This window comes from Carcharodon carcharias, chromosome 7 (assembly GCF_017639515.1).
Source record: "Carcharodon carcharias isolate sCarCar2 chromosome 7, sCarCar2.pri, whole genome shotgun sequence".
In the NCBI taxonomy this organism is placed as follows: domain Eukaryota; kingdom Metazoa; phylum Chordata; class Chondrichthyes; order Lamniformes; family Lamnidae; genus Carcharodon; species Carcharodon carcharias.
The window spans coordinates 26356048-26371979 of NC_054473.1; the positions used below are offsets into that span (position 1 = coordinate 26356048).

The 15932-nt window shown below is 39.1% G+C and overlaps 1 protein-coding gene across 6 annotated transcripts in view; it reads left to right on the forward strand.

Moving 5' to 3' along the window:
- The window catches only part of iars1 (isoleucyl-tRNA synthetase 1), a 188795-nt gene that overhangs the window by 92896 nt on the left and 79967 nt on the right, over positions 1-15932 (forward strand). For all 6 annotated transcript variants that reach the window (XM_041191113.1, XM_041191110.1, XM_041191109.1 and 3 more), the window contains 7 exons: positions 3250-3336; positions 4697-4780; positions 8955-9099; positions 9337-9457; positions 11448-11539; positions 11884-11961; positions 15478-15599. In XM_041191113.1, coding sequence (XP_041047047.1) covers positions 3250-3336; positions 4697-4780; positions 8955-9099; positions 9337-9457; positions 11448-11539; positions 11884-11961; positions 15478-15599 — 729 coding nt within the window. The remainder of the gene's footprint in view (positions 1-3249; positions 3337-4696; positions 4781-8954; positions 9100-9336; positions 9458-11447; positions 11540-11883; positions 11962-15477; positions 15600-15932) is intronic.

Consider the following 15932-nt stretch of genomic DNA (forward strand, 5'->3'; position numbering starts at 1 on the left):
AAAGTCATTCCACTCAGTCTAAGGCCAGGATTTTCCGGCCCTGCTGTGGAGGGACTTGCTGTAGGGGATGTGGTGGCCCAGCCAAAACTCCATGAACTTTTGGCAGGACCGGTTGATGCCAGCAGTGGGTGGGGCTGGAAAATCCTGCCCTAATTCTTCCAGATCTGACTTTCACCAGCAAAGCCCACCTCGACGACTCCTTACTCCTTAAATTTCCAAAAGTCCCATTGGTTATGTCCCCTTTTTTTTGAGCATCAATCGAACTCTCTCAAGCATCCTGCTGGGTTACTAACACAAAACAGTCCCCCTCTGCTCTTCATAGCAGTAACTATTTTGCTTCACCATACAGCAGTGGTTGCTTTGTCTCTCTCCCTCTGCCTCACAAAACAACTGTCCCTTTACTGTGAGTCACTGTGGAAAGATGTGATAACTATAATTTGATATTTCTGTTTGAGTTTCTCTCCCATGGCCAGAAGATTGCATGGGCCTGTCAGAGTGGACGTGTTTAGAATGACCTTGCTAGCTCCTTTTCAGAACATTCTGTTTCGCCTTAAGTTGCAGGAGACTTTTAAAACATAACCATTTTTTAAAGTTCAGTACTCATAACAAAAGGAAAATATTGGTAGGAAAAATGTTTTTAATAGGGGATTGAATGCATTTCTTCTGTTTAATGAACTGCCACATCTATTTTAAAAAGAAAAAATAAGCAATGCTGTCCATGTTCAAAATGTTCATACCTATGGTTTTTTAGCAAATAATCTTCCTCCATATGTAAATCTTTTCTCCTCTCATTGGTAGCAGTGTTACCTTTACAGTTTTTTTTTAAAGTCATTGCTTTTGAGTAAAATTACATACTTTTGTAGGATTTTAAAATTGATATATGTAATATATAATGTGTGTGTTTGTAATTAGTAAATCTCTTGTGGCATTGCACACGGAGTCGAGACCAAGTGCAGTTTTAAAGTGAAGCAGGTCCAGAAGGTGGGAGATAATTGGACTGAGCATGTAAGAATAATTCAGTCACCAAGTAAAAACCTCCCTTCATATTTCCATTTAAATTTCTATGTGCATATTTATAATGGAAGCTGCCAGTATAAATTTGTGCTGTAGTAACATCCTCACGCTAGTGGTGGTGCTGGAGCATTTCATTTGGCAGGAGAGTTAACTGTGGTAGAACAAAAACAGAATTACCTGGAAAAACTCAGCAGGTCTGGCAGCATCGGCGGAGAAGAAAAGAGTTGACGTTTCGAGTCCTCATGACCCTTCGACAGAACTTGAGTGAATCCAACAAAGGGGTGAAATATAAGCTGTGTGTGTGTGTGTGTGTGTGTGTGTGTGTGTGTGTGTGTGTGTGTGTGTGTGTGTGTGTGTGTGTGTGTGTGTGTGTGTGTGTGTGTGTGTGTGTGTGTGTGTGTGTGTGTGTGTGTGTGTGTGTGTGTGTGGTGTTTGGGTGGAGGGGGTTGGTATGGTTGTAGGGACAAACAAGCAGATCATCAAAAGATGTCACAGACAACAAAACAAAAGAACACATAGGTGTTAAAGTTGGCGATATTATCTAAACGAATGTGCTAATTAAGAATGGATGGTAGGGCACTCAAAGGTATAGCTCTAGTGGGGGTGGGGGAAGCATAAAAGATTTAAAAATATTTAAAAATAGTGGAAATAGGTGGGAAAAGAAAAATCTATATAATTTATTGGAAAAAACAAAAGGAAGGGGGAAGAAACAGAAAGGGGGTGGGGATGGAGGAGGGAGCTCAAGACCTAAAGTTGTTGAATTCAGTATTCAGTCCGGAAGGCTGTAAAGTGCCTAGTTAACTGTGGTGACTGAACTGGCTCAATCCTGTAATTTACAGACCTAGACCAGTTCAAAATTTTGAAGAGAAAACTGTTTCTGCCCATCCTGACCAATCCAGCCTCTTGTGCAACTGGTTTTCTTCATACCTATCTTGGCTTCTGTTCAAAGACTAACTTGACAAATTACATAAATTGACAGCATACAAACAGGTCATTTGGCCCAACTGGTTCTTGTTGGTGTTTATACTCTATATGACCTTCTTCGCCCCTTATTTTATCTAACCCTATTCTTTTCTTCCCCAAGTACTTATCTCGTTGCCCTTTAAATGCATCTATGCTATTTGTCCCAAATAGTTCAAGTAGTAAGAATAACTACCCTGTTTGTAACAAAATTTATCTTAAGTTCTTCACTGGATTTATTTGCGACTATCTTATATATGTATCCTCGAATTTTTGACTCTCTCACAATTGGAAACACTTGCCCTACATCTATCCTTTCCAGCTTCTTCATAATTTTAATGACCTGTTAGGTTACCTTTCAGTGTTTTCATTATAAAGAAAAGAGCCCCACTCTATTCAGTCTTTCCTCACGGGTGGGATGAGGTTTCATGAAATGTTTATAAATCTAGTAAAATTTTTTCTTAAAATTCATTGACTTGTCCCAGCTCATGTGACACTGTCACATGAGGGGACATGTCTGAATAATTTTTTCCATTTTTTTAAGTTTTAGAAATGAAGCTAATCTCTCTGAGGCAGCTCCATTCCTCAGGAAGATGTTTCTGCTCTTTCGCGCACATGCGCGAAAGAGCGCAGGCCCCGACTCTCCCTCCTCCACCCGCCCGCACAGCGAGTGGTCAGCAATTCCAGGTGTGCGTGACGTTGGGTGGGCCTTAATTGGCCCGCCCACGTAAAATGGCAGCACGCAGCTCAGCCCCCCACAAAAGCGAGAAAATTCTCCCCATTGAGATATATAAAATTCTTAAAATGACTTGATGGGGAAGATGCTGGCAAGATATTTCCTTTGGCTGGGGAATTGAGAGCTAGGGGTCACTGTCTCAGAATATGGGATCAGCCATTTAAGAACCGAAATGAGGTGAAGTTTCTTAAAGGACTGTGGATCTTTGGAATTCTCTACCTCAGAAGACTGTGGATGTTGAGTCATTACATGTTCAGGACAGAGATCGATAGATTTTTGGATTTTAAAGGAATTAAGGGACATAGGGAAAGTGTGGAAGAGTGGAATTGAGGTAAGAGATCAATCATGATCGTATTGAATGGTGAAGGGATTGAAGGCCTGCTTATATTTCTTAAGAAAGAGGAAATATAATTCATTTAGTATGTTATTGCATTTGTAGGATATGAGTTAAAAAGGCACTGAGGTTCTTTTGAATAGGAGACTGTTGATGTGATAGAAAATATGCTCAGGTTTTCTAAATGTTTAAACTCTTTCCTTAGGTTTTATACCCTGTTGGTACTGTCTACAGCTCTGTTTGGCAAGCCACCTTTCAGGAATGTAATAGTAAATGGCCTGGTACTGGCAAGGTAGGAACTTTTTAAATATTTCTGCATCAATAACCATTAAAATTGTATTTGAGTTTTAAGCATTATCAAGATTCTTAGTATAGGCTAGCAGCAGGAACATCATGGGTAATTAAAACATTCTTTTCCCTGAAGTTTCAGGATTCGGGTTAATGTTTTGGGTGTGGTAGACAATGATTATTTATCATCAAGTGATCAAACCTTTAGCTAAAACTTTACTATAAATTGTGTAAATTATAATTAATTTTCTTGAGCAGCTATTGTAGTCTGGGAGGAGTACTACAGGGGCTGACAATTATTACAAATGGACTGTAATTTTCCCATCCTTTTCCCTGCTCGGTCAGCTGTCTTCATGTTTGGAGGTACTTGTGGGTTCCAGTGGAGGGTGATGTTAGGTAAAAAGGCTGAAAAAGCTTGGAGTTGCCCAGATCCAACCATTTTCTCAGTATTAACTCTTAAAATTTTCAAATTTGTGCCAAGCTAAGGGAAGTATTGGTCTTGTACTGTTTCACAGTAAGAATTTTCAGAGTTACAGAACTACTTGTAGCCTGCACACTTTTAAGCAGATGCTCATGATAATTGCAAGGTTAAGATAGCCAAATTTAGCAACTTCCAGGACAGAATTGTCCAGAATGGGTGGGACTGGATTAAGTGTTGATTGTGAAATTGAGACCATGTTTATCTGAGAGAGAGGGATAGAATATGTTCAGAGTTGAAGAAATTCTGGGCAACATTTTTGACAAGTTCCTTTGCATTCTGCTGTATCTAGAAGTTAAAGGAAGTGGCCTTAACCCTCACTGCAAATTCATTTCTTACAATGGAGTTAACTGGACCACGTTCTCAAGGCTTCCATGAATATTCTATTTTCTGAGGATATGGAGGCAATTATACTGCAGAGAATTGGAGCCTATCTGCAGAGTTTTTTTTAAATGTTGGAATGGCACTTATTTTAGAAATTCAGGCTGAGGAAGTAAAGATAGATTTAAAAGGGACAAGAAATCTTAAACAATCGAGCATTGTGGTCCAACTCTTGAAATGCAATCTTTTGATTTTCCTGGACTTGAAGACCAGTCAATATAAGATTTAAATCCCAAGGGAAAAATTTTGCCAAAGAAAATTAATTTTGTCAAAGACAAAAATAGGATTGGACGTTTGATGCCAATAGATTAGGACACGGTGAAGTTGAGTTCATCATTGATATGATCTTGTCAGAATTTGAATTAGGATGATACAACTACCTTAATGAAAACCAAACTGGAAATAAATTATTTGTGTAATTATAACTTTTTTTTTCAGTTCAAACATGCATGCAATTTCTAATATGTAATCAGTAAACCATATTTCTGTTCTCATCTTCATTTAGTGATGGTCAGAAAATGAGCAAACGTAAAAAGAACTACCCAGATCCAATGCATATTGTAAACAGCTATGGTGCAGATGCACTGAGGTAAATTGTACATTTTTAATTGTTCTTCTGAAAAAAGTTGGCCTGTTGACTTCAGCAAATGAGTGATTTATATAGTCACCAACTCTATTATCATCGTATCATGCAACTATCAGGACATTGAATTGCTGAATGAAAAAAAAAACAATGTTCTTATGTAGATTTATTCAAGTGATATGAGATGCCAAACATAAATAAGTTTGTCTAGATAATGTGCTAATAATTTTATCACATTTATAATATTCCTGTTGTTTCACCTTGTCCATTAACCTACATCAAAATGACACTCAAAAATTTAGAACAGATTCCTACACCTCCATGGTATAATACAAACATATCTATATTTCAGTAAATTGTGTTTGATATAGAATTTCCCTAACTCTTCTTAAAGATGTTTAAAATGTTTTCTTCCATTTGGTGTTTTCTCATGACTGAGATTAATAATGTGTAGAACTGTAGACACTATTCTAACTTTCTAGTCCAGTCACCTGGTATTCCATTGTATTTTGCTGAAGTACACATTCTGATAGAAAATTCGAGGCTATGCTGATGGGTAGAGACCAAACCTGTATCTTTTGTTTGCAATTTATTGCACTTAGTTGGTGGACCCCCTGTTTGAAATCAAAATCTTGCACACTACATGATATGGGTTCATGTTGAAGTCATCTGCAGAGCTGCTTCTTCTGTGTAATATGACTAAATAGCCTAGTTGAAATAAGCTACCTTAATTCAATACTCCTAAAAGTCTGTGATGTTACACGGAAAAATCTCTTGGTTGATTTGAAATGTGTCATCATCATAACGTGACTTCAAAACATTCACAAACTTAATTTGTATGTGTGTACCTGTTTTAATAAGAAACTTTGGATTTATCAATTGTTTGATACTTTTGACACCTGTTTCTTTTGAAATTGAATGTTTGTACAGATAATCTGCAGAAAATTAATTTCAGCAATTTTCATGTTAAAATATTGAACTTACAAAAAATACAGCAAAAACTATGAGTAATACATTTACATAGAGATATTCTATCACACTATATTAAAGTTTGAAGTAACCCAGAAGATGAAGTGTGTTAAACATGATTAAACTAAGAATTTGTGATTCAAATACTAATAGAACATGACATCATGTGCCTAAAAGTAAGATACACTTTTTTGATTGAGTGGTTTTTTTTTTGGTAAAATGGTGAATTCTGTTGAATAGCCAACAATTTTGATTTAAAGGTTTGTTTTATTAAATGAGTTACAATAATGTTATGCAACTGGACTTGTTTACCTTAATTATTTAACAATAAATCTATTTTAATGATTTGAAGGTCTCAGAATCTCAGTGTAGAATGGTCCCTTTGGCCCATCGAGTCTGCACCGACACGTGAGAAATAACTGACCTACCTACCTCATCCCATTTACCAGCACTTGCCCCATAGCCTTGAAAGTTATGACATGCCAAGTGCTCATCCAGTTACCTTTTAAAGGATGTGAGGCGACCCGCCTCCCCCACCCTCCCATGCAGCACATTCCAGACCGTCACCACCCACTGGGTAAAAAGGTTTTTCCTCACATTCCCCCTGAACCTCCTGCCCCTCACCTTGAACTTATGTCCCCTTGTGACTGACCTCTCAACTAAGGGGAACAGCTGCTCCCTATCCAACATGCCCATGCCCCTCATAATCTTGTATACCTCGATCAGGTCGTCCCTCCGTCTTCTCTGCTCCAACGAAAACAACCCAAGTCCATCCAACCTCTTCATAACATAAATGTTTCATCCCGGGCAACATCCTGGTGAATTTCCTCTGTACCCGCTCCAGTGCAATCAGATCCTTCCTATAATGTGGCGACCAGAACTGCACACTGTACTCCAGCTGTGGCCCCACTAAGGTTCTATACAACTCCAACATGACCTCTCTGCTTTTGTAATCTATGCCTCGATTGATAAAGGCAAGTGTCCCATATGCCTTTTTCACCACCCCACTAACATGCCCCTCCACCTTCAGAGATCCACGGACACGCACGCCAAGGTCCCTTTGTTCCTCAGAACTTCCGAGTGCAGTGCTGTTCATTGAATACTTCCTTGTCAAATTACTCTTTCCAAAGTGTATCACCTCACACTTTTCAGGGTTAAATTCTATCTGCCCATTTGACCATCCCGGTCTATATCTTCCTGTAGCCCAAGACACTCAACCTCAATGTTAACCATCCGGCCAATCTTTGTGTCATCTGCAAACTTACTAATCCTACCCCCAACATAGTCATCTACGTCATTTATATAAATGACGAATAATACGGGCCCCAGTACAGATCCCTGTGATACGCCACTGGACACTGGCTTCCAGTCACTAAAGCATCCTTCTGTCATCACCCTCTGTCTCCTACAACTAAGCCAATTTTGAATCCACCTTATCAAATTACCCTGTTTCCCATGTGCATTTGCCTTCTTTATATGTCTCCCATGTGGGACCTTGTCAAAAGCTTTGCTGAAATCCATATAAACTACATCAACTGCACTACCCTCATCTACACAGCTGGTCACCTCCTCAAAAAATTCTATCAAATTTGTTAGGCATGACCTCCCTCTGACAAAGCCATGCTGACTATCCCTGATCAAACCTTGCCTCTCCAAGTGGATATAGATTCTCTCCTTCAGAATTTTCTCCAATAATTTCCCTACCACTGACATGAGACTCATTGGCCTGTAGTTCCCTGGCTTATCTCTACAACCCTTCTTAAAAAGCAGAACCGCATGAGCTGTTCTCCAGTCCTCTGGCACCTCCCCTGTGGCCAGAGAGGAATTAACAATTCGGGTCAGAGCCCCTGTGATCTCCTCCCTTGCCTTCCTCAGCAGTCTGGGACACAAATCATCTGGACCTGGAGACATGTCCACTTTTAAGCCTGCCAACACCTCCAATACCTTGTCACTCCCTATATCAATTTGCTTAAGAACCTTGCAGCCTCTCCCCGAGTTCGATACCATCATCCTCATTCTCTTGGGTGAAGACGGATGTGAAGTATTCATTCAACACTCTAGTGATGTCCTCTGGCTCCCCTGCCCCCTTGCTCCTTTATGGGCCCAATTCTTCCCCTGGTTATCCTCTTCCCATTGATATACTTAGGGAAAATCCCAAGATATTCTATACTTTTAACAGCTAGAGCTTTCTCATATCCCCTCTTTGCTCTCCTAATTGCTTTCTTAAGCTCCACCCTGCACTTTCTGAACTCCACTAATGCCTCCGCTGATTTGCTTCCGTTGCACTTGCTAAAAGCCTCTCTTTTCCTTCTCATTGTAACCTGAATATCTCTGGTTATCCATGGTTCTCTGGGCTTGTTACTCCTTCTTATCATCCTAGAGAGAACATGTTGAGCCTGTACCCTCCCCATTTCCTTTTTGAACACCCCCCACTGTTCCTCTGTAGATTTCCCCTCAAGTAACTGTTCCCAGTCTACCTTGGCCAGATCCTGCCTTATTTTACTAAAATCCACTCTTCCCAATCCAAAAATTTTTTTTCTCAACTTGTCTGTTTCTTTGTCCATAACAAACTTAAACTGTACCGCGTTGTGGTCGCTATCATTAAAATGCTCCCCCGCCACCACCTCAGCCACCTGTCTGGTTTCATTCCAAAGAATTAGGTCCAGCACTGCACCCTCCCTTGTTGGACCCTCTACATATTGACCTAAAAAGTTCTCCTGTACACATTTCAAGAAATCCACTCCATCAAGCCCTTAACACTATGTCTATCCCTATTCATGTTGGGAAAGTTGAAATCACCTAATATAATTACCCTATTGTTATTGTTTTTACACACCTCTGCAAATTGTGAACATATTTGCTCGTCAATTTCCCGTTGACTATCTGAGGGTCTATAATAAATGTGGTAACAATGTGGCTGCCCGTTTTTTATTTCTAAGCTCTACCCATAAAGCTTCATTCCATGCCCCCTTCAAGATATCATCTCTCTTTATTGCAGTAACTGACTCCTTAACAATATAATTATTACCAGATTATTTTGAAGATACAGACATCTCAGAATCAAAATATCCTGAATAGTAATTGTATTTATATTTGAAAACTTTTAAATATTTGCAGGATTTTGCAACAAATTTAGTATAGATGTTATTTTAATTCAGTGTTTGACTATATAATGACATTTTTGGTAAACTATGTAAATGTTCTATCCTAGGCTGTACCTTATTAATTCCCCTGTTGTGAGAGCAGAAAATTTACGGTTTAAAGAGGAAGGAGTGAGAGATGTTCTGAAGGATGTTTTCTTGCCTTGGTACAATGCATACAGATTCCTTGTTCAGAATGTTCAGAGATTGCACAAGGTACCAGAGTACATCTATGTGAAATTCTGCAAATTGTACACATAACAATATTTACATTTGCAGGATTGTTGGTTTGTTTTAGTACACTTGCACCAAAGCGTGTAGAAGTGTATAAATTAAAATATTAGCTTAATGTCAGAATTTACATCTTTAAATATTAAAAAGTTAAAGTACAGTGTAAAATGTACTGACAGCTGTTCAACTATTTTTATATCTCCGTTAAATTTCTCATTCCAGGAAGAAGGTATGCAATTCCTTTTCAATGAAAGTACTGTTGAGGACAGTGACAACATTATGGATAAATGGATACTTTCATTTACACAATCCCTCATTCAGTTTTTCAAGACAGAAATGGAAGGTAATCATAAACATGAAAATGTAGTTAAGAAAAAAACTTAAAACCCTTAACTTTCTTAGTTTTCTTCCATATTCTTTCTCAGGGTATTTTGTGTAAAGCTCATAATTAATTTTCTTTTTACAATGTATGCTCAATAATTAAGGCACAACAAAGATAATGCATCTCATCTAACTTGCGCAATAGCCTAGGTCCATATCTACTTTTTTTTTTAAAGAAAAAGAATTAATGCTTAACTAAATTCATGGGCAGAATTTTGCCCTTGATGGGCGGGCGGGCCCCACCGGCTCGATGGCAGGCAGGCAGCTGGCCGATCGCTGCCGCCGAAACAGGCCTCACCGCCATTTTGAGTGGGCGGGCCAATTAAGGCCTGTCTAGCGGGCCCCCCGATGGGAAGCGCTATGCACTTCCTGTGCGGGGGGGGGGTGGGAGATGGATTCCCCAACTGTCAAAGTGTGCGCTTCCGCGCATGCACATGAAAGAGCGCACAGCTCCCTGAGACTAAGTGCTGTCTCAGGGAGAGTGCTGAAAATTTTATAAACTTAAAAAATAGAAAAATAAAAAAATTATTAACATGTCCCCCTCATGTGACAATGTCACACGAGATGGGACGTGTTATTAAATATCACATAAAGTTTATTAAAGTTTTTTAAAACACACATGAAACCTCATCCTGCCAGTGTATGAGAGTTCATGTATTTTCAGAAGCCCACTGGGACTCCTGGCCTACCCGCCAGCCTTAAGGTTGGACGGACAGGGCCTTTATTTGGCTTAATTACCCTGTCAATGGCCTCAATTGGCATAGACAGGTCGGTAGGTGAACAGCTGATTTCGCTGTCCCCTCGCCTTCCTGAATATTTAAATGGGCGGGATGATATCGGGGGTTCCCCCTGACATCATCTTGTGTCATTTTCGCTTCGGCAAGCGGGCCCCGCCCCCAACTAGCCGATGGAAAAATTCTGGCCCATGTCACTCTGCCTCTTGCTAAATCCTGTGTTTTTCCTTTGTGATGCTGATCGTAAATTGTTATATGTGTCAGCCATGGCTCAGTTGGTAGCACTGTTGTTCCTGAGTCATAAGGTTGTGGGTTCAAGTCCTTCTCCAGGCACTTAAGCATAAAAATCAAGGTTGACACTCAGTGCAGTACTGAGGGAATGCTATGTTGTTAGATGTTTCGTCTTTTGGTTGAGACATTAAACCAAGGCCCTGTCTGCTCTCTTGAAACGGACAGAGAAGATACTATAGTACTATTTCGAAGAAGAACATGGGAATTCTTCTCTAGTGTCCTGGCCAATACTTATCCTTCAGTGTCACAAAAGACAGATTATCTGGTCATTATCACTTTGCTGTTTGTTGGACCTTGCTATGTGAAAAAGTGGCTGTTGCGTTTCCCACGTTACCACAGTGTCTTCACTTCAGAAATATATCATTGGCTGTAAAATGCTTTGGGACATCCTGAGGTCATGAAAGGTGCTAAATGCAAGTCTTTGTTTTACTTTGTAACATACAATGAAGCAAACGTTGCATTTATATAGTACAGTGAAGTGAGATATTGATTTCCAAATAGCAATGTCAGAATAAATCTAAAGCAAGCTCCTCCTTGAGGAAATCTTTCTATTGCTCTTGGAAATGTGTTTTATTTGGCCCACCCCTTTTCAGCCACAACATCTAACTGAACTAAAGCAGAAGTCTGATTGCTGTCTTTGAGGCTGTCAGTAGTCCCTGAGCATCCCTCCAGCCCACCAGCTCCTACCTTTTTTCATATATTTAACCTAGTGTTGTGTGCCTCTTAGTTTACTCTGTAAACTGTAACTTGTTAATTATAGCTTATATCCAGGAAACTTTTCGAAAGAAAATGTTTCAATGCACTTGTTCTTCCCTGCCTATTCATTGAAGCTTGTAAATATATTGACCTAATCACATGGAAGTTTGACACCTTGATACTTTTATTCATATTTATCTATTTTTTTTTAAATCAACTTTTTATTTACAGCATATAGGCTTTACACTGTGGTGCCAAGACTAGTCAAATTTGTGGACATGCTAACTAACTGGTATGTGAGAATGAACCGCAGAAGATTAAAGGTAGGCATCTTTCAGTTCCCTTGGGTTGAAACCATCTAAGGTCTCACTTTTTTCCTAAATTAAAAAAATGAGTACAATAAGTAGCTGCTCTTGAGTTGTATTTCATAGGTGATTGAGACCTGGGCACAAATGAGAATTTCAGAAGCAGTGGGGTCAAGTATAGATAAATTTACTCTTTGTTAGTGGTGGGAATTAATTGTAGTGATGAAAGATGGGGCACCTTTCCATAAAAATACAATTTAGATAGCCTAATTTTAAAAGGCTACCATTATCTAACCATTATTGCTTTTTCATTGCATAGGGGAGTATTTTCGGATGATTTTGTTGCTATTTCTCTTTGATAGGGTGAAAGCGGTGCTACAGATTGCCAAAGGGCTTTGGAGACCTTGTTCAGTGTTTTGTTCTGCATGTGTCGGCTGATGGTATGAAAACTTAACAATGCTCTTACATTTATGATGTTAATGTCTTTGAAATTTGCATAACAGTCAAAGATTGCTCATTTTTGCCTTTGTTCCATGTTTTCCCCTCAGATGAAGTATGACTATAATTATTCAAAGTTTTATTTTCAGCTGTTCCACAAATAGGGCAGCATCCCCCCACCGTTGAGGGGTTTGTGCAAGAGTCGGTGCGGACGGGCGGGTTCCCAATTGGCGCCCTGGTTGGAGGCGTGCTGCCATTTTACATGGGCGGGCCAATTAAGGCCCGCCCAGTGTGATGTGCGCCCAGAAGCACTGTGCGCTCCCTGTGTGGCCGGGGCGGTTGGGGGCAATTCCCTGAGCCGGGGGTGCGCTCTTTCGCACATGGCGCACGAAAGAGTGTACAGATCTCCCTGGGGCAAAGTGCTGCCTCAGGGAGATCGGCTCAAATGTGAAAAACAGATTAAGAATAGAAAAAAATTTACTGACATGTCCCCTCATGTGACATTGTCACATGAGCTGGGACGTGTCCATAACTTTTATTTGAAGAGTATGTTAAGATTTTAAAACTCTCATGAAATCTCATCCCGCCCGTGGATGAGTTTCATGTTTTTTTGAAGGCAGCCTGGGCTCTTTGCCTGCCCGCCGACCTTAAGGTTGTACGGGCAGGTCCATTAAGTGCATTAAGTCCATTAATTAGCACCTCACTGATGGCCTTAAGTGGCCGTTGATAGGTTGGCTGCACGCCAGCTGAACCGAGAATCTAAATGATGCGGGGTGACATCGGGACGCGTGCCCGATGTCACCCCGCGTTAGCGAGCGGGCCCCGCCACCACACACTGACCGGAAAATGCTGCCCATTAATTACTTGTTCAAGTGCAAAACAGTGCATCAGTTCAACCTATTTTTAGTAGTGTCTTTCTGATTGGCAAAACCATAATAGTTAAGTGACTAAAATGCCACTGTTGTTTATCATCTTCTATTCAACATATTTTCTACTTGAGCTCCTGAGAGATCTTTGCTTACCTTTTTGCTAGCTTTAAGATTTCTAGCTTGTTTTTGTGATTGAACTTATTTTAGTTAACTGAATACGCATATATGTGGAGATGGTACACTTATTTAAGACCATGGATTCTTAACGATGAGATTTTCTAAACTTGGGTTGCAATAGATCCTTTTGGCTGCGGAAAAGTATCATAATAACAAGCTTGTCATAACTTCCATATACAATGAAGCAGTTATTTATGTGAGTTTTAAACATGATTTGAGGAAGGTTCGCTACCAGTAACCCACGTATGTTATGAATATTGACTGCAATTTATGCTCATATCACTATGCTACTAAATAGGTTACTTGTCCTTGCCCTAGACATGCTATTGAAGTAGTGGCACTAACTTTTGTTATATCCCTTTTAGTCCAAGGCCTTGGAGATAGTTATAAAGGATGAACCTGTCCTCAAACTTCTGACCAATTTGCAAAACTGTTTGCATATGGATGGGGTCTTTTCTGTTTTACAATGAAATAGGTGGAGAAGCTAATTTCACGGCACAATGTTTACACACTTGCTTTTTTCTGTCGCTTTTTTGGTGAGCTATGCTATCCTTGGTCTTTCACCTTTACAATTAAGTTCCGTAGTTGTCTTCACTGCTTTAGATTATGCCACTTAAATAATCTGTATTATGTGCAAAGAATAAATGAAGAAATAGCTTAATTGCTAGCTAGTAATCTTATCTTTTCAATTATGCCTTCCCTGTACAAATGATTTTCACATTTATTTTTACTGTATATATTTTATAACTTTGGAAAATTCGCACTGCACTGGGAATGATTGTTGCGTGCTGTTGTAAGAGTTAAGTATTGATCAAGTATGTGCAAAAACATTTTGAATTACTGCTGTGCTTTTTCAATTTGGCCATGTGATAGAAATGTATATTGAAGACTTTAAGAATGACCTGTACTTTACGGTCAACAGTCAAGGAAAATTGACTCACTGACAGCTGCCCACCAAGTCTTTGTGCAAGCTTTTGAGTGGAAGCTTGCTCAAATCTGCTGTTTGATCCAGCACAGCACCCACTACAGGGCATCAGTGGGCAGGACAAGAAACAGCATGGCTACTCAACCAATCAGATTGAAGAATCCTAACTGAAACATGCAGTGTCTAAATCAGGAAGTAGAAGGCAGGAAGTACTAGGTTCGATTTAAATTGTGTACCAAAAGCAAAATAAAGATTGGGAAAGAAATGAGACTGTGTGTGTGTGTGAGAGAGAAAAAGAGACAGAAAAAGTAAAACAAAATTAAATGTTTAATTTTATGTTAAAATCTCCAACACAAATGAACCTCTGAAGAAATGAAACTTCACATTTGTAAAACATCATTTTCAGGACCAGAGAGGTTGGTAATTATCATTTATCATGCTGTTAAAATCTCACTTCTAAATGCACCAGTCCTAATGTCTTCTAGTGTCTTTAGTAGGGAACAATGGACAAATACTGCAGCTTTATGCTGCTGTTCATTTTATTCCCACTCTCTCAACAGAACTTAGTTGTACAGCTTATCGCTGACAGCAATTTCTGGATTTCCGTATTTGCTCAAGGTTAGACACCAGAAGTAGTTGTTCAGTTTTTTTCAGTCATAACAATGAACACTGTCAATGATACAATCCCCATGGGGAGCCAGATTTACCAACAATCTCTGAATGAAGAAATTATTGGACAAAATTTCACTTCTTGTAACTTCAACACAAATCAGAATCAACATAAATATGAATTGACAAGCAAATCACTTTGGTATGAACTATAGATTACACATGGATTAGCAAAGACTATCTCATTGAGGTGGAAGGCAGTCCATTCTGCCTTTGTGATCTTAGTTTCAGCCGTACAGTTCTTCCAAGCAGAATTCCAGTCCCTTTCCTTCAAGGACTTAGCCAACTCTCTGCAGGCAGCAGTGTCCGCATAAACATGGTTCCGTCTGTGCAATCTTTCGTATGATGTTGCACTTCTTTCCGGAACCTTCTGGAACCATGGGCCACATGGCATTCATATTTTAACTTCCTTTTTGTTGGTATTACTTCCAGGTCAAGGGTCACCAGGTCACATTGACTAGTATTTCTTATTCTTAATCTTTATAATTGGACCCTTTACAATTGATACAAACTCTTAAAAGTCCTTTTCAAGCATTTTTTAAAACAATTACAGATTCCCCAAATATTTTTAAGTAATAACAAATTTTCTTGACTGCTTCCAGGTCAAAGGCCATTACAGCTATGCAAAACCTAGGCCAGTGTTGTTTGTCAGTATTTCCTGATGTAAAACTTTTTCTTGAATTACTATTGCTCGCTGACAGATGTATGGAACGTAGGAAGATGATCATTCAGACAGTGTATACTATAGCAAAGAATTTTGTATTTGCAGTTGTTCCATAATAAATTGGAGAAAAACTCAGTTGTAGGAATGATAGTTCCAATGAATGCTTTGATTATTTTCTTGGTAACTTCTAAATTTTGAAATGATGCTGTCACAGGCACCCTTCACACCATTCATCACTGAACTGATGTTCCAAAATTTACGGTACTTGATTGACCTATCCTCTGATCAAGACAAAGATGCACGTAGCATTCACTACCTCATGCTCCCACAAGTAAGGTATGACATTTTCTGTGATGTTATTTCACAATATATTAAGTTAATAAAAAATAATTTTTTGTCTAGATTAGAATTTTAAACAATGTGCAACATAATGTACATGAAACTGAATTTGTTAAATTACACTTGGTTGTAATTTTACCAAATAACTAATAAAACTGTCTAAATGTAATTGAGAAATGACCTTAAGTCGTCATTGGACTGCATGCAAGGACCAAACTCCAAAACATTTAGTGTTCTGGTCTATATCATTTAACTTTCCAATTTTAATCTAGCATTTCAAAGCAAAATACACTTTTAAAACCAAGACAGTTTCAATGTCACCATGTAAAT